Source organism: Microtus oregoni, unplaced genomic scaffold, assembly GCF_018167655.1.
Source record: "Microtus oregoni isolate MIOR12 unplaced genomic scaffold, Mior012 000003F_ref0000135, whole genome shotgun sequence".
NCBI classification, from domain to species: Eukaryota; Metazoa; Chordata; class Mammalia; order Rodentia; family Cricetidae; genus Microtus; species Microtus oregoni.
Genome location: NW_024543062.1, coordinates 61849518 through 61877344, shown reverse-complemented (window position 1 = coordinate 61877344; position 27827 = coordinate 61849518). Strand labels below are relative to the sequence as shown.

Sequence of the window (27827 nt, the reverse complement as noted above, 5' to 3'; positions counted from 1 at the left end):
TTTTGGCCCCCAGATGACCACGGGTAACTGAGACTGCCACCAGGAAGCGCTGTTATTCCCCAAGGGGTAGAATCAAAGGACACACTTGCTAGCTGTACATTTAGCTACAGTCCATGTGGTCACTGTGAGGCTAGTGTGGATGCACACCCTCACACACCACACATCCCTTCCCAGTCTGACTCCCAGGAGAGCCACGTGTGTGTGCGCGCATGTGTGTGCGTGTAATTGTGTGGATGTGTATGCGTGTATGTGTGTGTGCATGTACATGTGTGTGTGCGTGTACATGTGTGTGCATGTGTGCGCGCGTGTGGATGTGTATGCATGTATGTGTGTGCATGTGTGTGCGTGTACATGTGTGTGCGTGTACATGTGTGTGCATGTGTGCGCGTGTACGGGTGTGTGCATGTGTATGTGTGCACGTGTGTGTGCGTGCATAGCATTCATCTCTGAAGGACACAGACGGTGCTGTGCTACAGGCACATTCTGTCCTTGTGCCTGTTGCCCACGGTGGTTTGCTTTATACTCCAGAGCTAGGCGTGGGTGGACGGGGCCCTCGAGTCCCCGGTTAGTGCCCTGATCCTCTCAGTGAATCTTTGGAGTCAGGTGCTTCTTCCTATAGTTTCAGATTAACACGTTAGTCCTCCCTGGGACTGAGGAAGCAGACTCCAGTGGAGACAGGAAATGCCCGTGGTAGGCATGGGGCATGAACCTGACATTGGAAAACCCTATAAAGGTTCATCCTGACTGTCTCCTTCAGACTGGGCCACCCTATCTGTGGTGTGAAGCCAGCCACCCTATCATCTGTGGTGTGAAGCCAGCCACCCTATCTGTGGTGTGAAGCCAGAAGAAAAGCAGGTTCTAACCTTGAAATGTGCGGGGCACAGAATCTCTATGCTCTCCAGGTACCTCGCTCTGGGATTTGTCTCTGATTTTGATTGGTTGCCTGAATCAAGGATCCTGAAGGATTTACTCAGAACATTTGAATTCTTACCCAACAAACCCAGGTTCAACATTCCCAGAGCCTGGGAACAGCTTCAACCATCTACTTGACAGAAACCAGCCTTTCAAGTGTCCCCAGAACAAACACCACAGCCTGGAAGCAGAGGACACCTCTGCCCCCTGGTGGTCAGTCACCAAATCATCACGGTGTTCTCTGGGAGCAGGATTTCCTCGGATAGCAGCTTTGACATCTCAGGCAAAGACCTTTCATATGGAATATAGCATGCTGTCCATCACCCTAGGCCTCGTGGCTTCCTCTCCTGATAGGCTCTTCCTGTAGCTCATGCTGTAGCTGTCAGTCCAACTGTCACCTCCACAGGAAAGCCCTCATGAACCCCTTTGTCTAAACAGCACCTCATTGCTCTGTCTGTCCTACTCCATGTCTCTCCAGATTTCTTTGGGAAATCGGGACTCCCGTCTGTTGTACTGCTACCAATCCTCAGTGCAATGTGCATCAAAGGCATCAACAATACTTGCTGAAGGAGTAAATGAGTCTGTCCGCAGTAGCAAGTCCGCAGCAGCAAGTCCGCAGCACCTAAATGGATCTTCTGGTTGGGGACCTTGGGACGGCTCATCCAGCAGATGGATATGCCGAGGCCTGCCTGGTCAGTTGTGGGAGTTGTTTGAGCACCTAGGAAGCAGAAACAATCATTTTTGTCTAGTGTCCTCAGTTCTCCCTGGAAGAAGCTGCGGGCAGAAGCTCGGTTTGTGTCCTGGCTCCTCAGCCTGGCCACTGATGGAAGCAGGGCTGTAACGCCATCCTCAAGCTACAGGTCCGAGGGCTCAACGAAGCAGCCTGTCTGCAGAGATGAGCAGAAAGGACTGTGCTGGGGAGAGGAGGCCGAAGAGCTTGAGCCGTCAAGAGTCCTGGCCTGCGGCATTCTCTCTTGCTGCAGCCTCCGGCCTCGGTATGGGCATGCAGGGGGCTGGTGGAGGTGAGGTTGCAGTCAGCATCCTGCCCGGCTGCCGGTGGGGCCGAGGAAGAGCCCAGAAGTCAGCAGCATCTGCTCTTCGGCTGGCCTGGTGAGAGCTTGATGGAGTCCACAAGGTGATTCTCTACAGTGCCTTGGTACTGGGGAGGAAAGAGAAGTCAGTAGTCACAGCCTGAGGCCTAAAAACCCTGGCTCGTGGCTTCGCAATGGACCCCGGGAGCTGCGCCTTCCATCTTTTCTGTGATGTTATTGGGAAACCTAGGACCAGAAGGGAAGCCCGAGCGTCCCACATGCTCCCTTTCCCTTCCTGTGCTGCCTCTTCCCAGGAGTCCAGAGAGTTTCCGTGGAAGGGCTACAGGAGTTCAGCCCCCGGAATTCTAGTCCCATAACTTCTCATTCCCCAAAAGGAACAAGTGAGGCAACATTTGGGCTTTGGCAGAGATGGACAGCTGGCCCCTCATCTCTGATGGATACTTGGTCCCACAAACATTCCAATGCCTGTTGTCGGAGGCTGTTAGTTTGTTTCTGGCTGCTCAGCCTCAAAGTAATCACACAGAAACTATGTTATTTGCAATATTGTTTGGCCAATAGCTTAAGCATATTGCTAGCTAGCTCTTATATCTAGAATTAACCTGTTTCCATTATTTTATATTTTACCACAAGGCTCATGGTGGCTACATGGCATCTCCTGACTCCGCCTTCTTTCTTCCAGCATTCAGCTTAGTTTTCCTTGCCTAGCTCTACTCTGTCCTATCACAGGCCAAAACAGCTTCTTTATTCATTAACCAATAAAAGCAACACATAGATAAAAGAACTTCCCACACCAATACCCCCAATATTCTTTGTGCCCAGGGCCCTACCTGTCTCTTCTGGCATCTGGAGGTGACTACCTGTCCCATGAGGTCCCATCCCAGGTATAGGGAGACTTGCCTTACCAGTTCAGTGTCTCCATGCCAGCTTTTTCCTCTCTGCCAACTATCCAAACTCCTGCCCCCACAAACACCAGAGAAGGCCCCTGCCCACCAACAAGTTCCTTGGTGCCCACCTGGCTTCCTTTCTAAGAACCTCCATCCCTTGCTTCCAGAGAAGGCTAAGATTTCTCCAAGGCCATGGATTCTTCCTTCATTTTTTTTAAAGCCAGGGTCTCCTCATGGTTGGAAATATCAATCCTCTGTCCTTTGCCTGGGTGTTAGGGTTACAGGCTCTAAAGCCATGGGTAACACAGACAGAAAGGCTGCTGTTGCTGCTTCTGGATTTTTTTTAATTTTTTAATTATGTGTAGTGGTGCGAGCCTACATATGGGTATGTGCATAAGGTGTTGATTCTTGCAGGGACAGAGTTCAGGGGTCAGATCCCCTGGAGCTAGAGCTGTGGAAGCTGCGATCCACCTGACATGGGTACGAGACCCAAACCTGGGAAGAGCAGAAGGTTCTGTTAACCACTTCTGCTTCCCTCTGTTTCTCTCATGTGTCCCGCTCCTGAGTCTGAGCACTGTAGGGCCCCATCCTGAACCCCCCGTGACAGCTCAGGGAATGTTTATGGGATGAGATGTTTTCATTCTATACACAGGGAATCAGGCTCAGGTCAGGCATATGTTTTGACAGGCATGCGTGTGAAGTTACTAGGACAGGACCTTCTCCAGGTCAGTCTGATGTTGGACACCATGCCTATGACCTCCAGGCCCCAGCTCAGTCTCCTGCACAAGTATCAGGAACTGCAGTGACTTGCCAAGCTCTTCTTTTGCAGAGAAAGGATGTTAGCTAGCACAAGCAGAACACGCACTGCCAATGACCTCACGTGATGAAAGTGACATTGTAGGAAGGATATATCTTAAATCCAATTTAATAGGAAGGGAAGGACACTCTCCCCTGATTCTTTGTGACTGTTTGGCAATAACTGCATCACATAACCCTGATAAGTTGTGATAAGCTGTCCTGGCTAACGGTACAGGCACGCTCACCTGCACCTTGGGAACCTGCTTTCCTGCCTGTGGCAAAGCCACACTCATGGGCCATGCACTGAGATGGGTACTCTCTGCTGCTCTTTCTCAGGAGGCAGTGAGAGCTGGAGGCTGACCTGAGGTCCAGCTGTGTCATGTGAACAGAGAAAGCTCTTAACTTCTCTTGTGCAGCTGCTGGAGGCAAATACTGCTTGTCCCCAACAGGGTCTTGAGACCTTTTCTTCTGGACAACAAGGGTCATGTAGGCCGCCAGTCACTCACAATGAGGTCAGGGTGATGGCAGTCATTCAACCTAGGGGTGGCTCCAAGCTCCTAACCTCTCCTTGTTCATTTCCTCATTTAAAACCATCGCTATGACAATGATTTCTTTCTGTTTGGTTGAGACAGGGTCTCTCTGTGTAGCTCTGGCTGTCCTGGAACTCATCATGTAGACCAGGCTGGCCTCGAACTCACAGAGATCTGCCTGCCTCCGCTTTAATACCCGAGTACCGGTATTAAAGGCACATGACACTATGCCTGTTCCTTCTCTTAAGAAACCTCTCTTAATTCGAGTTGGCAGAACGAGGCAACCAGAAGATTTCCAAGTTGTGCCAAACTTTCAAACCCCCACACTGCAACATTAAAGTTCTGCCATTAGCTGGGCCTGGTGGCAGATACTTGTGACCCCAACACTGTAGAGGTGGAGACAGGGGGGACTGTGAATTAGAGCTTAGTCTGGGCTGCAGAGTGAGACCTTGTCTCTAAAAACCAAATCAAAACACACAGAAGTAAAACCCACAGTAGCTTCCTGGCAACCTTCAGTGGCCCTTCAGTGGCCACTCCCATCACACGGGCTGTCACCACATCCCTTCTCTGGACTCCATCACCGCTTCTGCTTCACCGTGCAAAAGTTGTGTGTCAGTCACTCATGCTCTTTGTCTTCCTCTTGAGTCTGAAAAACCCCTGCTGCCTGCACAGTGTCTGGCACAGATGCCACACTCAACACAAGCTGTCTAAGACATCACATGCAAGTGCCTGGGTCTATTTATCGTTCCTATTGGAAGCTGTCAGCAGCTCCTATAGGCTGGAAATTCCACTTGACTGCATACAGGCTTGGCTCCACAAGAATTCTCTCCCACAGTGAGGACTGGCCTAGAGACCACTTCTCAAGTCCTCACTGAATTAGACTCCCCGGGCACCAGGAACAGGACTGACATTTTAAGTACTCCACAAGGGATCGTGACAGGTGGCCAGACTGTGAGACCAACTACTTACTCCCAGGTCCTTTATGCCTCTGGCATCCATGGCATCAGAATTGCCAAACCCATCCAACTACTAAATAATTAAAAAGCTGAATACTCCTATCCCCTCCTCCTCCCACTTCTTCTTCTTTGGAAGATCCTGAGGACTCCTGCCTAGGGCAGTTCTGACTGGTTCCACCCCTACATCACTCACCCGCAGCAGAGCCTGGCTGGCCAGAACCTCAAAGGCTTGGACCACATTGATGTCATTCTTGGCGCTAACTTCGAAGTAAGGCATGTCCTTCGCTTTACACCACCCGTGGGCCACCTCCTGGGGCACCTGGGGGGAGAGAAATGGTCAATTTCTGCATTGCTGGTGCCACAGCCACTGCCGTGGTTGCTACTGTGGCTTCAGTGTGGTTTGTTCCCTCCAGAACCCATGTCAAGATTGATTCCCTCCCCTCCCCAACTCTGTTGATGCTGAGAATAAAGGAGATGAGGTCGTTAGGAAGAACTAACATGGCACTAAGAAGATAGCTCAGTGGGTAAGAGCATTCCCTGCCCATGGATGAGGACCTGAGTGCAAATCCCTGGCACCCTCATAAAAGCTGGTATGTCCATAGACGCCTGAGACCCCAGTGCTGTGAGCCAGAGAGAGGGGGGTCCTGAGAGGACACTGACCAGTCAGCCTCACAAACTAGGCAAGCTTCGGTGCAATGAGAGACTCTGTCTCAAGGGAACCAGGAGGTTCACGACAGGGTAGGACAGCTGATGGCCTCCTTGACCTCTGCCCATGCAGGGGCATAAACGCCTTCCTCAACACGCACACATGCCTGCCCCCTACACATGCATAGACATTTTAAGAAGAGAAGATCAAAAGGGACTAGCACCCGAGGGAGTGAGGTCTCTTGTGTAGGACTGAGAGCCATTTGTCAGAAAGTGAGGCCAACCCTCAGCTTTTGATCATCTCTATTTTCTCTTCCATTTTCTGTCGCCAACACCATCCCTTCCTGCCCTGCCGCAGGATCACGGCAACTGCCTTTCTTGATAACTGAGAGCCTCTCCTCTGTCTGCAGCTCCATATTTTATATTTTCAGTTCCTAACGTGACTGTCTGAGGTGGGTGTTGCCAATGCCATTTTACAGATGAGCGCCTGGAACGGTGGATCTCAACTGGTGGGTCCCGACCCCTTTGGGTGTTGAATGACCCTTCCATAGGGGTCACTAAGGCCATCATAAAATACAGGTATTTGCATCAAAATTCATAAAAGAGTCAAAAGTACAGTTATGAAGTAACAATAAAAATAATTTTATGTTTGGGGGTGGGGGTCAGCACAACATGAGGAACTGTGTAAAGGATCGCAGCATCAGGAAGGTTGAGAACCACTGACCTGGAGAATGACCTTTGCTCAGAACACAGCCTGGGCAGGATTTGAACATGGACCTGCCAGAATTAGAGCCCACTTCACTCTGGCTTCTTAAGGTCTGTGGCCTTTACTGCTGAGCTGTCATATTGGCCTCCATTTACATAGCTTTGGTTTTGATGCGTTTTCCTCAACTATATTTAAAATGATTATTATATAAATTTAAAATTAGCATTTCTGGGGGCTGGAGAGGTGGTTCAGCAGTTAAGAACCTTTGCTGCTCTTGCAGAGGACCTGGGTTTGATTCCCAACACCCATACGGCAGCTCAGTTACTATGACTCTAGTCCCAGGGCATCCAATGCCTCTGCAGGAGGCACTGCGTGTATGTGGTACACTTACATGCATGTAAGCAAAATACTCATAGACATGAAATGAGAATAAATAAAACTTTAAAGAATTAGCATATATGATACTAGCTAGCAATCCTCTAAGAATAAGACTATTGTAGGAAACACCATCCCAGTTCCATTGGTGGTAGGTCAGAACTCACTCTTGGACGTGGAACTGAGCATTAAAGCTCCAGTGAATAAATCTCTGCAGCTCAGATGTTAGAGCCCCTTTCTCAAGAATCAAGCTTTTCCCACTGTTGGCTTCTGTGGAAGGTTTTTTTTCCTCTTCTTTTTTTTTTCTTTTTTAAGAAAAGTAAGGCAGTCATTTCTTTCAAATCATTCTGGCTATATGCCATATATATATATATATATATATATATATATATATATATAGCAAATAAATATGTGCATATATATTTATTTTAGTAAGATACACACTACATATAACAACATTGTAGTCATAATTAAGCATATGATTCAGGGCATTAAGTGTAGCACAAATAATAAAAACTCAGAGAGAGAGAAATTGGGGTTCAACCCGAAAACCAGAAAAGCAAAGCAGCCAAGACACCAGAGAAGTCTTACCTCTACCAAGGCTGGGCAACAGCAGACTAAACAGCTTAAGCCTCTCTCTCCTCACATTTTATATTCCGTCCAGTGCTGTGACTAAGGGTGTGTGACTCCCTAGGACTGGGATTAAAGGAGTAGGCCACCACCACCTGGATTTATTTCTTCATTGATCTTGTGTAAGCCAGGGTAGCCTTGAACTCACAGAGATCCATCTGACTTTGTCTCCCAAATCCTGGGATTAAAGGTGCGTGTCACCATTGCCTGACCTCTAGTGGCTTTATCATTGCTTCTGGTCTTCAGGCAAGATTTATTTATCAAAATACAAATAATATACCACTACACTTAAGTATATGCCTACTGTTGTGGGACCATCATCATCACTTGAGTACAGAATTTCCTCCTCCCCAAGTTTATCAATGTATTTATTTTCCTATAATTAAGTAGGAAAAACTAAGCCAGGCAGTGGTGGTGCACACCTTTAATCCTAGCACTTGGGAGGCAGAGGTATGAGGATCTCTGTGAGTTCGAGGCCAGCCTGGTCTACAGAGCAACTTCCAAGATAGCCAGGGCTGTTACACAGAGAAAACCTCTCTCAAACAACAAGAAGAGCCAAAGTAGGAAAATCTACTTTTCCAGGCCTGTCCCTAAGGTGTATACAATCACAATATTTCCCTTAATCCTCAAATAATATAGGAAATCCATCTGGTTTCCACAGTGGAGAAGAGGTTGGAGTGGACTTAGGGCACACCGGGAATATGGCAGACCATTGGTGGGCTGCTCAGCTGGGGTGCTGAAAGAGTTGGTGCCTAACCACTCAGCTTTGCACCAGTGAGTGCAAGCCTCCCTGGATAGTCACTTGGCTAGTCTTCATGTTCCTCATCCCAACCAGGGGTTGACAAACAGCTAAGTTGGCATCAGAGCGAGGAGATGCGAGGGTAGCAGCCGCCCCTCCTTGGTTCTTAGTCCTAACAGTGTGGGGTCTTTGTGGTCAGTCTCTCTGCTTTCTCTTCCCACTTTCCCTTCCCTGAACCCCTTTCCTTGTTCAGTACCTCTTACCTCTGCTTCCCACTAGGCCATCGCCCTCCAGACCCCGCCTCTGGGCCTCCTTCCTGACAGACAAACTCCCTTCATCTTCCCCAAATCATCCTCTACCCACCCCACTTGGCTGACCCTGGCTTCTCCTTGGGTCTCCATCATCTCTCTCTCACCATATCCACTGAGGTCATTTCCGTATCTGCCTCTCCATAGATGATGGAGGGGTTTGGCTTGCCTGGTGCCTCGTTGCTTCTCTAAAGCAAAGCTCAGTGTCCGTCTGTCATGTCTCCCCCAACCTCCCCGTGCTTGGTGGCTCAGAACAACTGTCTTATGAGGTGTCACCTGCCCTTCACCCAGCCAGGCACCTCCCATTCATTGAACATTTGCAACCCTCGTCCTTTCTCCATCAACAGTGGCTGCCGCTACTCACGGTAGCCAGAATTCCTTTTCTGCCAACAGTCACTGCACGTCTCCATCTTCTTCACAGAATTGGATGCAAATACAAATCTAGCCTTCCCTTCTGTGACCACAGCGTGCTCTCTCTTCATCTTCTGCATCCCCATCCTACCCTGCTCTCTAAAAGCTGATGCTGCAACTGCCCTGCCCCTCCCCATTCCTCCAGCTTCCTCAGAGCCCTCCCACCCCAACCCTCCGATTCTCTTGCTTGGTCCTAGCATCTGCTCCAGCTGGGCTGTGGAAACACACTCTGCTTCTGCTCCTGCAAGCTCACAGCCTCCTCCTTCAGCCTAGCCCTCTGTGTTTCATCAATTTTTGTCCTTGTTCCATCAGCTCATCCTCTTGTGTTTGGATTTAATCAAGTAATCAGAATCCAGCCTAAATTGTATTAATTTGGAGTCCATGAAATTTAGAGAGATTCTAAATAGTCAACCTTTACCATGATTCCTAAGCCTCCTTTTTGGTTTCCTTCCTCACTGGAGGGTGGTACCTCTTACTTGACTGAGAAAACTCTGGCCTCCTTTTCCTGAACTCCCTCAACTTGTGGATGCATGAAAGGAGATGTTAAAATGGACGTTTGGATCTCAGCATTGTAATCCAATAGACTTCACATGTGCATTGGGGCGAACTTGGGACCATGCATGGCTCCAAGGGTTCGTGATGAAGACTCTTTTAGATGACACTAATACCCACAGCATAGACACAAAAGGCTTGGCAGGAAGGACTGGATAGCATTCATTGGAGAGAGCTGTGTTGTCAGTATAAATTACTCCTGCCTCCCATAAGAGTTGACAGAGGGCCTTGAGGTTGATCATAACATATGGCCTCTGAAGCCTGGTGAGTGTGACAGATTGGTGGTATGTGGCACATGCCTGAAGGTTCCAAGATGAAAGAAAGTTCATGAGGTGGAGAGAGAACTAACTCCTTAGAAGATGTCCAGAGTGCCTGAGTATGCCTAGGCTAGGCGTGGGCTCCATGCAGGGACAGTCATGTTGGAGCTAAGATGACTGATTGAAGCTGAGGGAAGAAAGCAGGAGACTGCAAGACACTTGTTTCTTTTAGGCACCATGGAATGTCACCCAGTTAGGGGTCTAAGGACCAAAAGGACCTATTCATAGAAGAGGGACTTACCACACCTGCCAGCCAGAGAACACAATGCTACACCACGAAAGTCCCACAAAATGAGAACTGTCCTGCTCCCTGGCCACTTCTTGTTCTTTCTGCTTCACTCCAGACAGGACTAGATCCCAGAGCAGCTATCTGACCTAAGTGGTGGGGAATGTGAAGTCTCCCCTGCAGCTGGCCCAGTGTGGGAAGACAGGGAGACCTGGGTTCCTGGGTTATTGTCTGAGACAGGATGTTTGACGGATGCTGTTACTAACCTGAACTAGCCACACAGAGCCGGAGACTTGTTTCCAGCTCGTACTTCTCCCATGAAGTTTTGTTCTTAGGTATTTCAAAGCTTGCCAGTTCCCTAACGGCTTGAGGTAGCATCTCCAAACTTCTCAGATTCTGGATGCCCAAATCAAATATGTCTTCCTTTCTGAACAGGGACCTTCCTCTCTGTGAGTGCAGCTGCAGTACCCCTTCTGCCTCCCTCCCTCCTCCTGTCCACACCATACTTGGCGGTACTAAGTTTTGGTTCATTTCTCCTGCGGTTTTCTATTTGAACCATTGAAAAACCCAGTTCCAACACAATGACTCAGTTCCGCATCAATGCTTTTCCATTAGAAATACCAAGAGAATGTGGTTCTAACCGCTCCTTCAGGTGTTTTTTTTGGGGGGGAGGGCTTCATTTGGCACAAAATACCTTTGTTTTAATTTTTACAAATTAAGACAATCTCTGTTCCTTTTTTGGTAAAGTAAAGGTTGAAAGAACTTTCTGTTCAGTAGCCCTGTGAGGGCTACTACTCATGCAAGTGGGGCCACTGCAGTCATGGGGTAGACCAGTTGTCTCAACTATCCTGGACACGCAGGCACACAGACACACACACACACAGACACACACACACACACACACACACACACAAATATATAACAATAAATTTTTTTTTGATTTTCGAGACAGGGTTTCTCCTTAGCTTTTTGGTTCCTGTCCTGGAACTAGCTCTTGTAGACCAGGCTGGCCTCGAACTCACAGAGATCCGCCTGCCTCTGCCTTCCGAGTGCTGGAATTATAGGTGTGCACCACCACTGCCCTGCTCAACAATAAAAAATTTTAAATTATCTATAAAATTTGTAGGTCAAAAATTTGATACTTTTAGATCCCTCTGTGACTCTAAGCAGAAATACTGTTCTGAGATTAAATCAAATTCCACCAAGATCTGACTCCTGGCTCCTCTGAGGTCCTAATTCTCCTACTCCCTGCCACTTGTATCTCTCATATCTCACTGTTTCTTTAGTCGAGAACCCGCATCTTCTAGGAGCTAGCTCTCTATTCTGGACTTAGACTTAGTTCATTCTGATCGCCAAATCTCCACAGTGCGTAGCTATCATTGCTTTGGCCTCATTGCACCGTAACTGCCACTATTAGGCTGTGGAATCCTTGAAGGGAGGACTCCGTAGCACCGTGTGAGACCTAACACAGATCTGGAGTGCAGTCGTTACATTCAGTTGGTTGAATGAATGAATGAATGAATGAACGAACAAACACACAGTACCTTCCTGTCTTCCAGATCGATTTTGTTCCCAAGCACCACCATGGGATATGATTGCTCCATGGGGTTGATCTTGGCCAGGACGTCATCCCTCCAGATACCCAGGGCTTCAAAGGACTCTGGATCAGTGACGTCGAATGCCAGGACACAGCCGTCGGAACCTTTGTAGAATGTTGATACCATGGAACGGAAGCGCTCTTGACCACCTGTGTCCCAGATCTGGAGGGGAAGAGTAGCACCACCAGGCTTTGATGAGAGACGGAAGGGAAACCCAGCAAAGCTGTGTCCTGCTAAAAGTTTCATTTCTGGATGGTGAGTGGGAGGAGGTGTGCACCGTCTTTCCATACCCAGACAGCACAGCTCCTACTCACCCCCCCACCCAGCTCTTAGCTCTGACTTTTTGTCTGTCTTATCAGGGTGGGGGTTGTTACCCCAGCCCCCAACAGTTAGTATCTTTTGAGTTTGTAGGTCCTCTGTCTCGGTTACATTGTTCACCTCTGCTATGTAGATGAACAAGGGTGTGTCTGTGCTCAGTGAACAGACTGGGGTCGGCTGGGAGTTGTGCTCCACTGGCCTGCTCCAGGCCTTCCCAGTTCTGGTACACGTTGTTATGTGAGCGGGCAGTTTTCAGGAGTGTGTACTGCAGAGGCGGAGGGGACTGCTTACCTGGAGCTTCAAAGTGGTGTCATCCAGAATGATGATTTTGGAGAGGATGCTGGCCCCCAGGGTGGTCTGGTATTCTTCAAAAAAGGTTTTGTGTACATATTGGTGAAGGAGAGAGGTCTTTCCAACACTGAGGAAAAAAAAATACTCCACATATGTATAAATGCATACCAATACACACACACACAAACACACACACATGCACACACGCCTATGTCTTTCTCAGGACATTACAATGACCTTTGCACTGTGGCCCTTCCTTGAGTCTTTGAATTAAATTCTTTACTTTTTCTTTTTTTTTTTGAACCAAAGCTTAAGAATGGGCTTTGATAGATGAGTTACTTGACGTAAGGGAGATGGGGGCGGGGCACAGAAAGACCACAGTATACACCCTAGGAGGGGCTCAAGTGTCTCAAGAGAGAGTTGCTCAGATTCTGAATTTCTAGTCTGTATGGTCTGGAGACTACCCTTTGGGGAGCAAAGGACTGGGAGTAGTTTCTAGGAGCTGAAACCAACTGAAATGAACAGTTTGGATCAGGCTGGGTGTCCCACAACTGTGCTCGGATTTTTGTTGGGTGTGGCAGGCCATGGAGGACCCAGCCATGCTGAATTGCTACAGAGCCAGTTACTACAGAGCTGGACTCAAACCGAGAACTTTTCCTTGCTTGAAGCAGGATGCACTTCGCTGCCCCCTTACTCAGAAAGTGTCCCCTGGAGGTGGCAGCACAGCCTGGAGGCCTCACTGCTCCGCAGTAAAGTTGTTTATCAGCGAGCACACGGCAGCCGGGCTTGACTTACCCAAGTGCACCAACGATGATGAGTTTCAAGTCCACTTTCTTTCGGGGATTCATGAGCGGCATCAAGCCTGCGGGAAAACAGAAGTCATTTTCACACTAGCTAGTCTTGCTTGTGGCCATGGTCACTAAGGCTAACCCTCCGCACCCAGTCTCTGCCGCCCTCCGACATGTGTCCCCACGACACCTCCCAAACAGCGTGTAGCATCCTGTGACTCTCACATCTGAGCTCTGTTTTCCTCTGGTTTATCAGGATCTCTGTCCTGGGCTAAGGACTTCAGCGGGGCTGTCCTCCTGACGGACACATGTGACTCAGCATCCCGGACACATCCTTCCCTTTGCTTTACAGTTGCAAGACTGACAGCTCACTCACCCCTCAGTTCTTTAGGGTCCTGCTCTGGGAGGTAGCCCCGAGTGCCAAACAGCAGGACAGCTCTGAACAGAGACCTCGCACACAGCACCGCTTAGAGCCAGCGTGGGAAGAGGGGATGGGGTGGGCAGGACAAGGGGTCCATTGTCGGGATTGCCTAGAGGCTTTGGATGTCCCTCCCCCACAAGTGCACTGCCCTTGCAGAATCACAGGGCTCTTTTCTGAAGCTGGAAGGGGTGAAATCGGTACATGCTTCTGGAGAGCTACTTGGCAGCACGTGCGGAGAGCCTCAAAATAGTTCTGACCTCTACTTCTAGGAATTTTTCTTAGAGAAATCACCAGAAACTTGAGGAAAGATTTCAAGGCCATCCTTCCAGCCTTGCTTATAAATACTCCATAGTGAAAAAGTAGTTGGGCCAGGACACATGACGAATTACTTAGTAGTTATTGGAATGGAGTATTTGAAATATTTTATTATGTGTGGGAAAATATTCACGCTCTATAATTTGAGTGAAAAGTTGTTGCTAAATTATGTGTGCAATGTTGGCTAAGAGTCAACTAATATCACAATTGCATTACTGTTTTTGTCGGCATTGGGGACTGAATCCAGGGCTTTGGGAATGCTGGAGCAGCACCATATACACAACTCCCATGAAATACAAAATGTGCACATAGAAAAATAGGTAAGTCCAATTACAAATGCCCGACTGAATATAAACAAATTACCCCTTTCCCCTGGAGAGATACATGCAAGCCCTGAACTTGACACTGGTAGCATCTGGGATGAAACACACAGGACCTACTGCTGGAATATCAGGGAAGAAGGAACAGGGGCAGGGCAACACTAGAAAGTCTTCCCAAGACACAGACAAGGTATGGAGCTGACAACATGGTGGGGCTGAAGAAGTGAGGCTCCGGGTGTGTGCGGGTGTGTGTGTGTGTGTGTGTGTGTGTGTGTGTGTGTGCAAAGAATGAAACAGAAAAATTCTGGGGATGGAGAATGGAAAAGGTGATTGGTTTACTTCAGGGGAGCAAGACTGAGGTGGCCTGTCCCATTTCATCCATCCATCCATTCATCCATCCATCCATCCATCCATCCACCCACCCACACACCCATCAATCCATTCATCCATCCATCCATCCATCCATCCACCCATCTATTCATTCATCCATCTACCCATCCATCCATTCATTCTTCTTCTAGCTACTTATTCAAATCCCCCATCTCCCAGGGATGTACGACGCTAACCAGGGTTGGCATACTGCAGCAATGTTGCTGCTTACAAAGGCAAGTCGCCCAGAAGTGGCTGAGAAAAAGGGCGGGTCTTTGAGCATTAGTTATCTCTTTTCAAGGGGCCCGAGAGCAATGGAGTGCTGTTTCCTAACACTTTGGTACCGTGTGTTAACATCTTAAAGACCAATGAATATCTTAAAAGGACTTAGAGTTTCAAAATGGAGGCAGAAAATGGGAAAGCTATGGCAATGGCTGAGCACCTGCTGACGGTGGTACCAGCCTTTGTGCAGCTGGCTCTCCTCACTGGCTCAGAAAAGGGTCACTCTACTGGGAATACGGCTCAGTACTGCTACATTGCTGACTCCGCTTGAAAAAGGCTTCCATCCCTAGCAAACAAGGTGTGTAATACGGGAGGGGACAGGTTACTCATAACTCACTCACGTAACTCCACACTGTAGTAACTGGATGAGCTAGGGCTTGGATGGGAGGCCAGAGAAAGCTCATCTGTGCCGTGGAGTCTTCAGATAACCTGAGCTGGAAGCCGTGGTTCTGAGCACATGGACACAGCAGGCACTGGGCTCAGATTTGTTGTGTTCAACAAAGCCTTGGGTGTACTGGGTAAAGGCAGCCAGGGGGATGAAGAGGCTCTGTTAGAGCAAGGGACCTGGGGTGGCTGAACAGGAGCTGTACGTGAGGACCCGCATCGTGCGGAGGTGGAGGGAACAGACCACGCACATTGCCGTGGTATGTCACACTCTATATGCTGACATTTATTGTCGGACATTGTGCTGAGGGCCTTGAAAATATGCAAATAAGTAGCACATTGTGTAGGTTAAATGAGTTAGTGTGTTATTGTGCTTGATGTAGTGTTGTGATACGTTAACTGGCACAAACTGAGGTTTCTTCAGAGTGGTAAGGCCTTAAAGTGTTAGCCATTTTAGTGCATACAAAATATATGTGGGGTCTGCACTATTAGTATTCCTGTTTTACTAAGAACTAGATGTTTTTCAGAAGCTAATTTGGGAGTTCCTAACAACACACACCCTGTAGTGTAGCCTGGGTTGGAGTTGAGATTTGGATCTAGGCTCAGTTCTAGAGACTGTCTGTTACGGATCACCAGTTTGGGAGGATCTGGCATCACCTGGGAGACAAACGTCTGGGTACATCTGTGAGTGAGTTTCTAGACTGAGTTAATTGAGGTGGGAAAATACACCCTCAATATAGACGCACCATTCCATGGTCTAGGACCCCGGAACAAATAGATATACATATTGAATACATGCATATATGTATATATACACACATACTTACATACATACACAATACATAAATTCATGCATAATACATATATACACACATATACATACACAAATATATGTATACACACATACATACACACATACATAATACATGCATACACACATAAACACAATACACATATACATACACACATACACAATACATGATACATACATACACACGTGATACACACACAATACATACATGCACGCATACATACACATACATACATATGAATATGAATAAACACCATACACACTGAGCACTGACATTCATCTGTCTGCTTGTTGGCCGCAGATGCAGTGTGAGCAGCTGCCCTGTGTTCCTGCTGCCATGCCATCCCCCATCCATGATGAATTGTTCTATCAAACTGTGAGCCTAAATAAGCCCTGAATTCTCCAAATTGCTTTGCTGGCATTTTGTCACAACAATGAGACATATAGTGAGTGCAACTCGGGTACCGATAACCCAGGCTTTTATTTTTTAGTACTAGAAAAAGTGTTGAAACCAGGAGCCTGCTAGGCAGATACTCGGTCATAGAGCCCCATCCTCACACCTTTTTGAGGTGGAGACTCATGTCATTGCCCAGACTGGCCTCAAACCAGCAGTCCTCTGCCTCAGACCCCCAAGTATCTAGGACTGTAAAGTGTACCACTGTGGCCAGAGACTTTGCCCGTAAGTGGAGATGAACGAGGCTAACGCAGCTTGGCCGCTGAAGGACCTGTCAGAGCACATGTTTGCTCTACCTGCATGTCCACCAACAACATGCTTACTTTTTACACAATTAAACCAATTAAACATTTCATATACGTGTACTGTATTTATACCATTTCACCCTACCCTTCCCCCTCCCTCCGACCCTTCGACCCTTCCGATGCTCCCAACCCTACCCCATACACTCCCAAAATCATGGCCACTTTTAATAGCAGAATTCCTACACAAATGCCAATCCATGTATATTCTGAAATAGCAGATCATTTAAAAAAGGATGAAGTGAAGACCTGCACATGCGCACGCACACACCGTAATTTAGGTAGAAAAGGAAAAGCAGCGTGAACGTTTGACAGAGTGTGGTTGAGCCCGATTGTCAGGCATAAGCATCAGTGTGTCTCCGTGTCTGACCTCACTCACATGTGTCCTGGAAACACAGAAAGAAGCATGCTGTCTGTGGAGAGATGGGAAAGAAGGCAGAAGGGGCTAGGAGTTTTCATTCTGTCTCAAGTGTCCGTATTTTTAAAACTTATTCTGCAATCTCAGTTTCTGTAATTTAAGAATATTAGAAGCAGACTTAACCTCTTTCTTTCCCCCAGTTCTGCCCTGACTTAACCTCTCTGTGTGAAGCATGTGTGACTGACTGGGTGACTGAGTGTGATTTCCTCTTCGGATGACTCACTGTGACTAGCGAGGGGAGGGGACTGTCTCATACCAGGCAATGACCATGACTTTTGGGGTCAGAGAGCCCTCTCTCTTCCCTAATGTGCCCGCCCATCTATGACCTTGAGCCTAGGCTATTACTAGCTTTGGGGTCTCCACTCCCTCCTGGATAAAATGGACACAACTTCTGGCTGTGGCTCCATCTGCAGAGGGCATGTGTGTGTCATGTTATGATAGCATAGCAGGATCACAAGGTTAGGAAAGATCCAGGGAACAGCAGGACACCTTTGTGGGGTGGGGCTGGTAGAGGAGGTCCTGAGACTCAATTTACAGTGGTTGCTATTTTTGATGCTGCACACCTGTCTACCATGGTTGATTTCAAACTACAAGCATGGAGCGCCCATAGGACTGGGAGGTCAAAGTCACTTGGTCTAGTACTGGGCAACACTAGGCTCCTAGGAAAGAGCCAGACATACCCTGAGTGCCTGCTCCTCTCACCGGAGGTAGATTTCTTCACCTACAAAAATGCTCAATTCCTCTGCAACACCAGGCACTGGGAGGGGTGATGATGGGGCGGGGCGGGGGGGGGGGGGTTGGTGTCTTTCCTTTGGGTTTCGCTTGCCTCTTCTGATCCTCGTGACATCTCCACCCTTTTCACTGTCCCCATCCTCTTTCCACATGTGCCCTGAAACTGTGCTGCCACCAAAGACTCCTCTGCCCCATGTCACAAAGGGTGAACATTTTATGAGCCTGACGTCTAAAAATAGCCTTGACCTTTGGCTCAGAGAGTGACCCAGGCTGGTCCGGTGCTAAGGTTGGTTAATTTGGGGGCAGACAGCAGTGGTGGCTCTCTGACTACTCCCAAGTTTCAGATGGTAGCTGAAGCGTCCTTTACCCCTCGCCGGACTATACCCACGTTGTCCATTTCAGCCTCTTTCTACTCACTGCAGGACCTCGAGCTTCAAAGAGGAAGGCAGGGAATCTCCCCATCAGCAAGGCTGAGTCATCTTCACTGCTACGGAACAGTGAGTAGCAATCTTGGAATGCAGGACCAGCCCAGCCAGCCCAACCCACACACAGCAGGACTCCAGAGGGACCACCTCTTCTCTGCTCTTGGCCCGCAGCACATCCCAGCCCATTTGCCTGAGTTTCTCTGCAAAGCCAGGAAGACTGAGTTGCTGCAGAGTACCTGGGTTTGCGACTGGCTTGCGGGAACTCTCGAGGGTCTCAGCCTTCACCTTTCCACGTCCCTTCCCTCTCTTTCCCACTGGCTCCAGGAAGGACCCAGCACAGCCTCTTGCCTTACTTGTCCTGGGTGAGTCCCATGTAAGTTGTCAGGGAGACCAGAGAAGAGGGATAGCTAAGAATTCTGCAGCAGGCCCAGTTTCCCTGCCCAGTATACAACCTTCCCCAGCTTCTTCTCTTCTCCCTCTGGCACCCCATACTATATTCCATCTAAAAAAATGTAGTGGGACTTACAGGTTGAGTGTAGAGGCTTCTGTTTAGTGAGATTCCCAGGAACATGAGGCTTGTTGCCTGCCGGGATCACTTGAGAGTCTGCCTCACCCACTCAGATCCTTGCAGGTCTAAACCTGCTTTCTCCACAAAGTACACCCACAGAAGACTCAGCGTTCTAATTCTTTAAGATCTTTGGGGGAGGTGTTTTGTCCTGATTCTCCAAGTAGACTGCCTGTACCCTAGACAGTGCCTCTTACCTCTCTATCTCCCTGTCCCTAAAGCGTGGTGACTGAAGCTGGGAATCTGGAGATTTCTGAGTAGTGATGCATCCACCCATGTGCCATGCATCTATGCATGCATTGAGTCTTTCATCCATCCATGCATTTGCCCATCCACACACCCATGTAGCATATACCTGTATGCAAAAAAATAGCACATGTCCAAGGATACTCAGAAACCCGTTTCTCCATAGGCTCTTTGTGATGGGGGATTGATCAATAAGCCCAAATCAATCATTTTAATCAATACACAATGCCTAGCAATGATAGAACACTTGCATTTTACAAAATATTATTATAGCTCAGTGGATACTTGAATCAAAGACTAGTTGGTGGGCTAGCAAGATGGCTCACAGGTAAAGGTGCTTGTCATGCCAGCCTGGTGACCTGAGTTTGATTTTCAGAACTCCTGTGAAGGTGGAAGAAGAGGAACCAATTCCACAAAGTTGTCCTCTGGCCTCCACACATGCGCTGTGGTAAACGTGCACATCCATCATGCATACAAAACCCATCACACATAGAGACACAGACACACAGACACGCAAGCCCACACACGCGCACGTGCACACACACACACACACGGGGGGGGGGCGGTTAGAGAGAACAACAAACAACACACTAGATGAGTAGCCCACTTAGAGTAGAATCCGGGTCTGTCCAACTCATTGGCTCATGCATTTTAGCTCCTTGCCAGAAGAAATACTTATGACTTAGCATAAGAGGGATGTTTTCCTATTTTGGGAGAAGCTTATCTTTCTCTGACAGCCCCCACATCGACATCCCAGAAGGCACCCTGTCCATGTGCCAGTTTGACACCAGATGCTTCAGGGTGCAGCCCTCTTGGAAGGCTCCAGTTACTGGCAAACTGCAGATCTAGGGGTGTAGCACTATCCTCCTGTGACTGAGCTGCTGTATCCTGTCTAGCATTGCCACAGATCCCCGAACTGGGCCCCAACTCCCCGTGACTGGGAGGGAAGTCCTTTCTCCACCACACCCAGGAACGTTCTCTGTAGAGCAGGGGTCTTCGGGCTGGAGTAAAACCCTGCACCTGCCGCATTTCTTAGCCTCATCCCTGCACCATTCACCGTTGTTTCTAATCCTCTTCACCAACACCCAGATGGTTCAGGAGTGGCTGGCACTTGGAAGGACAGAGAGGCTGCCAGGACACTCACAGCCACGACTGCAGGGCACTCACCTCACACAGGCGGGAGTTCTGGTCTGGATCTCTCTTCCCCTGAGCGGCAGTTTCAATTTGGCCAGTGTTGAGCACGTAAAAGGCTTTGGTAAGAGGCCACTTCCCTCTGAGTTTTCCTCCTCTCTCTGCACATACTTGGGAAAGTTGCAAAAGAGGCTGGGCCTGGTGACCTCAGCTGTGTGGGTGGAGTGGACTGGGAGAGCCAGGCTTCAGAGCTGCCCAGATTTAGGGCACCGGGGTATTTACTGCATAAAGATCCTGGTCCCAGGGGCTGAGGAATGGCAGGCTTGAATTGGGGAACTTTTGAACAGAGGGCCTGCAAGGTGACATGCCCAATTTATGGACTTGTAGGATCATCTGCCTCTGTCCATGGGAGTCCCAGTAAAGAAGCCCTTTGTTGTTTTCCTTACACTCATGGAGCAGATTTGGTCCAGCCACCAGGGCACCAGGAAGGTTGGAAAAAGTTCTGACCTTAGGCCTTGCCCTTACCATGCCCACCCCTCACACTGACACATATGCACATGCATACACACACACACACACTACTCTGTATACACACCCTACATCTGTGCCACACTTGTTATATATACACAACACATGCCCCGTTCCTCACCACACACACTTCAAACCACCCACACCCCCAACTTCACTCGTGCAGAATAAACTCACCCCATACAATCCACACCACATCAGACATGTAAGAGGTAAAGCATGTCCTGGCACCCCAAAACCCCACCCTGGGCCCCTCTGGTTGGTTGTGTGGCCCAAATTGAAGCACCCAGAAGGTGACAGTAAATTAAAATGCTGTTAGCACACAGTTAATTTGGGCATCACATTTCCCTGTCTTGGGTTGTTGAAATACGGAGCGGCGGGCTGTGTCCCGCCACCCGGCTAGCTTTACCCGAAATAATTACACGGAAACTGTATTCTTTTAAACACTGCCTGACCCATTAGTTTCAGTTTCTTATTGGCTAGCTTTTACATATTGATCTAACCCATTTCTATTAATCTGTGTAGCCCACGAGCTGGCTTACCAGGAATGATCTCAACCTGCGTCTGTCTGGAGTGGGAGAATCATGGCGACTCCCTGACTCAGCTTCTTTCTCCCAGCATTCCGTTCTGTTTACTCCGCCTACCTAAGGGTTAGCCTATCAAATGGGTCTAGGCAGTTTCTTTATTAATAAGAAATTACTCCCACATCATTTCCCCTTTTTCTGTTTAAACAAAAAAGAAAGGCTTTAACTTTAACATAGTAAAATTACATATAGCAAAACAGTTATCAAGCAAGAATTACAGTTACAATATTTATATCTATTTTATCTTTTATCATAACTAAGGAAAACTATAACTATCTATTCATTCTTCAACTCCATCAAAGACTCCAGAAGGATATAATACTACCTAAGTAAACAAGAAATAAGAAAACTCTAGAAATGACAGAGACATCTCGCTGCCTGGACAGTCACCCAAAGTTCTTTTGTATGGTTGGGGCATCCATCTTCAGCCTTCAGGCCCATAGTATCCAGCAGACATTTCCATGAAGCAGGAAATTTCAAAGACAGTTCAGTCACTATCTGCTGTGTCCTGCAGAATGTCTCGCAGACTCTTTCATGAGTCATGAACCCCAAAAGACCGTCTCACCTTTAGGCAAGTTCAGCAGTCCTCTCTCTGCGGGTTCTCTGTGTCCATTTTATGCAACAGTCCAGGCAAGAGCAGTTTCTTGCCCAAATGGCTATCCAACTCCATAAGGATCCTCTTCGATGCCCATCTTCCTCTCGAAGTAGATTGGTGCCACCAGGAGCAGATATGTCTCATTGTCATGAAAAGTCCTAAGTTATTAAAACATTAAATGCCATATTCTGCAGTCTTTGAAAGATATGAAGAATGTCTATCTAACTGAAATGTATCTCTATATATCTAGAAAATCTAACTAACATGACTACAAGATTGACTATTATTGATGATTAACCATTAACCTATATTTCTTAATTATACATTACATTTTTAAATGAACTACACAATCACAATACCTGAATCAAGATCAGAAATACATATACATATAACAAAATTGACTGTAAAATCCACACCAATGCAAATTACTCATACCTATATCATTTCCCCCTTTAAATGTAAAAGAACATTTACAAACAATATTTTGGGAACATGGGTGCAGTTTTTTCTCTCCAAACTGCTTCCTGCTGAATGGGGGCGCTGTTAATCAGATCATTTAGGGTGTAACCTGTGAGCCAGGTTTATCTCAGTTGCCAGTTGAGTGAAGTAATTTTTTGAGGGTGTTCACAGGAACTTTTTGGGAGGTCGTGGTCTATCATACCATATCGGGATAGATGCAATCCACAGGGTCTGGTCCTCTGTGAAAACAAAAGAAGACCCTTTCCAAAGCATCATATCCTTAGACCCAAATTCTGAAGTCATACCCTCATGATATCCGTTTTGGTTCCACTTGGCAGCCCATAGAATGAAATGTCTCTCTGTACTTAGCTCCTTCACAGTCAAAAATTTTAAAGAAAACACAATGTACATAATCCAGACTCTCTGTGAATTTTCCATTTTTACGTGGCTTATTTTTCTTTATTTCTTTTAATCTCTTAACTATCTGTACTCTGTCTCTTTAAAGACTTTACCTTTTTTTTAAACCATTAACTTTATTTTCTATATTCTTTTTCTTCTCTCTCTCAAGTCTATGTGCATTCATCCAACAGTGTGGTCTTTTATGTCTGAATCTGTTTTATTGTGAATCTATAACATTTTTTTACTATCCAGGAACATTTCTTAAAATGTTAAGCAGTTCTTAAAAACTTAAGTTGCGCCATGTACAGGTAATACGGTACCGCCTGTGTCCTGCCCAGTTGAAACCTTAAATGTGCTGCTTTTATGGTAATTACGGTAGTTCCTGCCTGAGACCAGCACAGTTCAGCATGGCAGAGCTGAGCCAAGCCGCTCCTGCCTCAGAGCCATTTGGTGCCCCTGAGCCACACACAGTTCCAGGCACACAGCAGTCCACATTGCCATCAAGCAAGCCGTAGAGCTTTACTCCAAATGCTCCATTCAAAAGCTCTGTCTCCCACAGGAGCCAGACAGAGATCGCAATGGCGGCACAGCCCAGAAAGCCGGCATTTTAAAACAGCCAGTTTTTTCCTGCTGCTGAGTCAGGACAATTTCTTTGCGGCACACAACCCACAAACAGCAAAAAGCTGTCTTAAATTCTCTCTCTCTCCTTTTTAAGCCCTCTCAGGTTTTACGTGGAGTTCATTAGCACGTTGGGTGCCACTCTGTTGAAATACGGAGCGGCAGGCTGTGTCCCGCCACCCGGCTAGCTTTACCCGAAATAATTACACGGAAATTATTCTTTTAAACACTGCCTGACCCACTAGTTTCAGTTTCTTATTGGCTAGCTTTTACATATTGATCTAACCCATTTCTATTAATCTGTGTAGCCCACGAGCTACACAGGAATGATCTTAACCTGCGTCTGTCTGGAGTGGGAGAATCATGGCGACTCCCTGACTCAGCTTCTTTCTCCCAGCATTCCGTTCTGTTTACTCCGCCTACCTAAGGGTTGGCCTATCAAATGGGTCTAGGCAGTTTCTTTATTAATAAGAAATCACTCCCCCAAAACCCCACCCTGGGCCCCTCTGGTTGGTTGTGTGGCCCAAACTGAAGCACCCAGAAGGTGACAGTAAATTAAAATGCTGTTAGCATACAGTTAATTTGGGCATCACATTTCCCTGTCTTGGGTGAGTATAGTTGGCAGATGGAGTGAGTTTAGACATGACTCCCCAGATCTTTCCCCTAGGGTGTATTTGGTGCACTCCGCATCCCTCACAAGTTAGGAGTCTGTCTCCTTGTAGACCCATTCCTTTGGTTACTGTGCTGTCAGAAAGTTCCTCCTGCTTCCAGTTGTTTCCTATGATGGGGTTTTTCCAGCCACCATGTGTCTAAACCAGCCATAGAGTCTTGCATTTGGAAAGCCAACAAGTAGCCTTGGATCCCACGCTTGGCCAATTGTGCTGCTAGCATGAGCCTTACTAAAGAGTTTTTGGTGGAACAAAAATTGAAGCTTATTTTCTTGTATCTTCTAGCAAACAGTCTTGGGAGAAGGGACCTAATGATTTCTACACTGAATTCTTTATAGGAAGACTGAGGGGACTTCTAAAGTCTGTTTGCACAAGTGAAGTAATTTGGTTGCTCAGGAAGCCAAGGTGGTGTCCAGATCGATGTTGGTTATGGGGACTGCTGGGCTCTTGGACTGTTGTTCTTTAGAGGTCCCTCACCTCACCCCGAGTCTATATCACCCTGAATGAATCCGGTGATCTCCTGTCTGTACACCACATATATGCGGTGCCTGTGGAAGCCAGAAGAGAAGAGGGCATTGGCTTCCCTTAGAAATGGAGTTACAGATGTTAGTTAGTCGATGTGAGTACTGGGAATTTAACCTGGACCCTCTTGAAGAGCAGTCATCACTCCTAAGCACTGAGCCATCTCTCCAGCTCCCAGTGATCTCATAAGCTCTGCAGAGTTGACCTGGTTAGAACTTAGATGAGAGAAGCTTCCTCAATATTATTCTACCCTTTTTGAGACTAGATTTTAATTGGAACTTAGCCTGTGTAGATGTGTGTATGCATGTTGTGTGATGATGACTGGGGAGACCTGAATAAATGTCTGTTCAGATAGGGAGCCAAGTAAGAATGCCACCTTACTAGGTGACCCAATGAGTTTTACCAGAGCTGCTTACAGGAGCATGGGTGAAGGGTCACAGGAGCAGAAGTGACTCAAACACTGCTGCATCACCAAAGCTCTCCCAGCATGGGTGACAGCTCACGAAAGCTGTAACCTGGGCCCACTGCATAATGCGCAAACAGCTCAACAGGTTGGAAGGTGACTCTTCCAGGCAGCTCGGACAGTCTTGCCTCATGGAGGCAGCTTGGCTGGTCTGCGCTTCTTCCAAGTAGCTCGGCAGTCCTAACTGCTTATTTGTGCTTAGGGAGGGAGGAGTCAGATACACCTGATCGGTTTTAGGAACTTCCTGAAGCCTCCCAGTTGTTTACTTCCTGAGCTCAAAGAAAGCATCCCTGAAGAATGGACTGTCTCACCTCTTTAGCTTCCCTCTAAGGCAGAAGGTTTTATCTCAGAGGAGACGACTACACATAAGCGAGATGGTGGTGGGGCACACACCATGGTGATGCAGTGGCACATGGCCTTGCTGTCACAAGGTCTGCCCTGCTGAGGATCATTTGGGGTGTGGCAAGTGCCCTGTCTGTGCCGGATTTTACAGCTTCTGAGCAGGGCCCTTAAATGTGTTCTGCTAGGTGCTGTTTGCAGAACTGTTTCCTTTCTTGTGGAAACTAAGAGAGCAGCTCTCAGGCTCCAGCCCCCACTTCCTCCATCCTCGTGAAGCTGAAGTCAGTAGCTTCCCTTTCGCTCTTCCATCACGCTGCGCTGGAGACCGCTGCTCAGCTTGCTACCCGCCACACCTGCTGCATTCGTTCAGTAGTCTGAGTAGGTCTCCTTCGGGGGGACACAAGTGGGTTCTGGAGTTTAGCAGGAGACATAGGACAGAGACTAAGTAAAGGCATAAGAGAACTCAGAGGAGGAAGATGGTAGTCCTAGGTAAGGTGCTCCAAAGGGGAAGAAGAAGGAATTTGAACTGGAGCTTGAAGGACTGGCAGGCTGTGCGAGTGTTGGGTGAGGGGAGGAGGCATGCAGGATCAGTGAAACAGAAGTGACCTGGGAGTAGGCAGAGGAGATGCTGACCCTCTGAGTGGCAGAAGAGAGCGGGCACTGGAAAGATACCCAGTTCGGGCCAACTCCTTGGCTGTGCGTACTCCGTACTGGAAGGTTCCACCTAGGTTTTGTTTATTTGTTTAGAGATGGGTGAGGACTGGTGGTAATGGCGTGTTACTATGTAACCCATGCTGGCCTTGAACCTCCTGCTCCTCACCCTTTGAATCCTGGGATTGCAGATGTAGGACATGTCTTCCCCTGTGGTCCTTCAAGAAAAGTCTACTCTGCAGAGTGACCCGCACCCCTGGTGGAAATAGGACTCTTGAGAACAGAATGTGCAAGTGAGGACACAGATGTGTGTGTGTGTGTGTGTGCGTGTGTGTGTGTGTGTGTGTGTGTGTGTGTATTCAACAGGTTTCAGAATCTCATATGCATGGAGCAGGGAGTTTAAACAGAGGCAAGGTCTTTGACAGTTGTGAAAATCCTCCCAGCTTGAGTGTCTTTTGGTCCCCAGGAGGGACTACAGGGATGATGGAGGTGGGTCTTGTATTTTATCTGTTGCTTTCATTGGTTAACTAATAAAGAAAACTGCTTGGCCTGATAGGACAGAAAGTTAGGTAGGCGGAGTAGACAGAACAGAATGCTGGGAGAAAGAAGCCGAGTCAGGCAGTCGCCATGATTCTCCTACTCCAGACAGACGCAGGTTAAGATCTTCCCTGGTAAGCCACCTCATGGGCTACACAGATTATTAGAAATGGGTTAGATCAATATGTAAGAGCTAGCCAATAAGAGGCTGGAACTAATGGGCCAGGCAGTGTTTAAAAGAATACAGTTTTCGTGTAATTATTTCAGGCATAAGCTAGCCGTGCGGAGCTGGGCAGGAACTCAGCCCGCAGCTCCGGGATTTTTTTTTTTTTTTTTACTTCACAGGGAAGTGGAAATGAGGGAAGGATGGGATTCTCATGATTTTTGGGAACATCAGTCAGGCACTGGCTTGATGTGGGCACACGGGCACTGGTGTGAAGTGGGCACAGGGCTGTGGTGGTATCAGAGCAGGATGTTCTTGAAACATCCCTGGTAAAAGGCAGTGCTCAGAAGGATGGGACAAAAGGCCAGGTGGCAGCAGCACTCCTGTGGCAGTGCTGGTGGGACTGGTGTGAAGACAGTCACCACTTCATTTGGTCATTTGGCAAAGGCAATAGTGTGGCTTACGCATCATGTCTGCCCTCCGGACTTCTGCTCTTCTCAGTCTACTGGACGTGCAGCCTGAGAGGCTGGAGAGGTAGCTGAGAGCTTACCTCTGATCTATAAGAACGAGGCAGAGAGAGAGAGAGAGAGAGAGAGAGAGAGAGAGAGGAGGGGAGGGAGAGAGGGAGGGCTAACTAGAAAGAATATGGGCACCTTGAACCTTAGCTCAATGGTACACCTTCTCCAACAAGGCCACACCCCCAATCCTTCCCAAACAATTCCACCAACCTCTTTTTTTTTTCTTCAAATATTTATTTATTATGTATACAATGTTCTGTCTGTGTGTATGTCTGCAGGCCAGAAGAGGGCACCAGACCTCATTCCTCCACCAACCTCTTATCACGATCATTTCGCAGGTGAGCAAACAGGTGTGGAGGTGCTGGTGGTGGGAAGCCCGTCTCGGCTTGTCCAGCTCAGAGTTCTCATTGTTAGCCCGCCTACTCTCACACTTTGGTAGCTTGTTTAGAACATCAAGCTGTTCTGACTAAACTTCAAAGGCTGGGAGTTAATAAAACAAACGAAATGAATAAACTCTATCAAGGGAAAACAGAAAGTATGGGCACAGGCATGATGAGGGGTGGGATCCCAGT

The 27827-nt window shown here is 47.8% G+C and overlaps 1 protein-coding gene across 1 annotated transcript; it reads right to left on the bottom strand.

The window, feature by feature from the left end:
* Positions 1-375: 375 nt before the first annotated feature.
* On the bottom strand, positions 376-20331 carry Rab7b (RAB7B, member RAS oncogene family). The gene is made up of 6 exons (XM_041649061.1): positions 20248-20331; positions 13044-13110; positions 12249-12375; positions 11586-11801; positions 5326-5451; positions 376-2071 (listed from the first exon to the last, which is right to left on the bottom strand). The coding sequence occupies exons 2-6, from the start codon at positions 13103-13105 to the stop codon at positions 1994-1996; spliced, it is 609 nt and encodes a 202-aa protein (XP_041504995.1). The 5' UTR covers positions 13106-13110; positions 20248-20331; the 3' UTR covers positions 376-1993.
* Positions 20332-27827: the final 7496 nt, after the last annotated feature.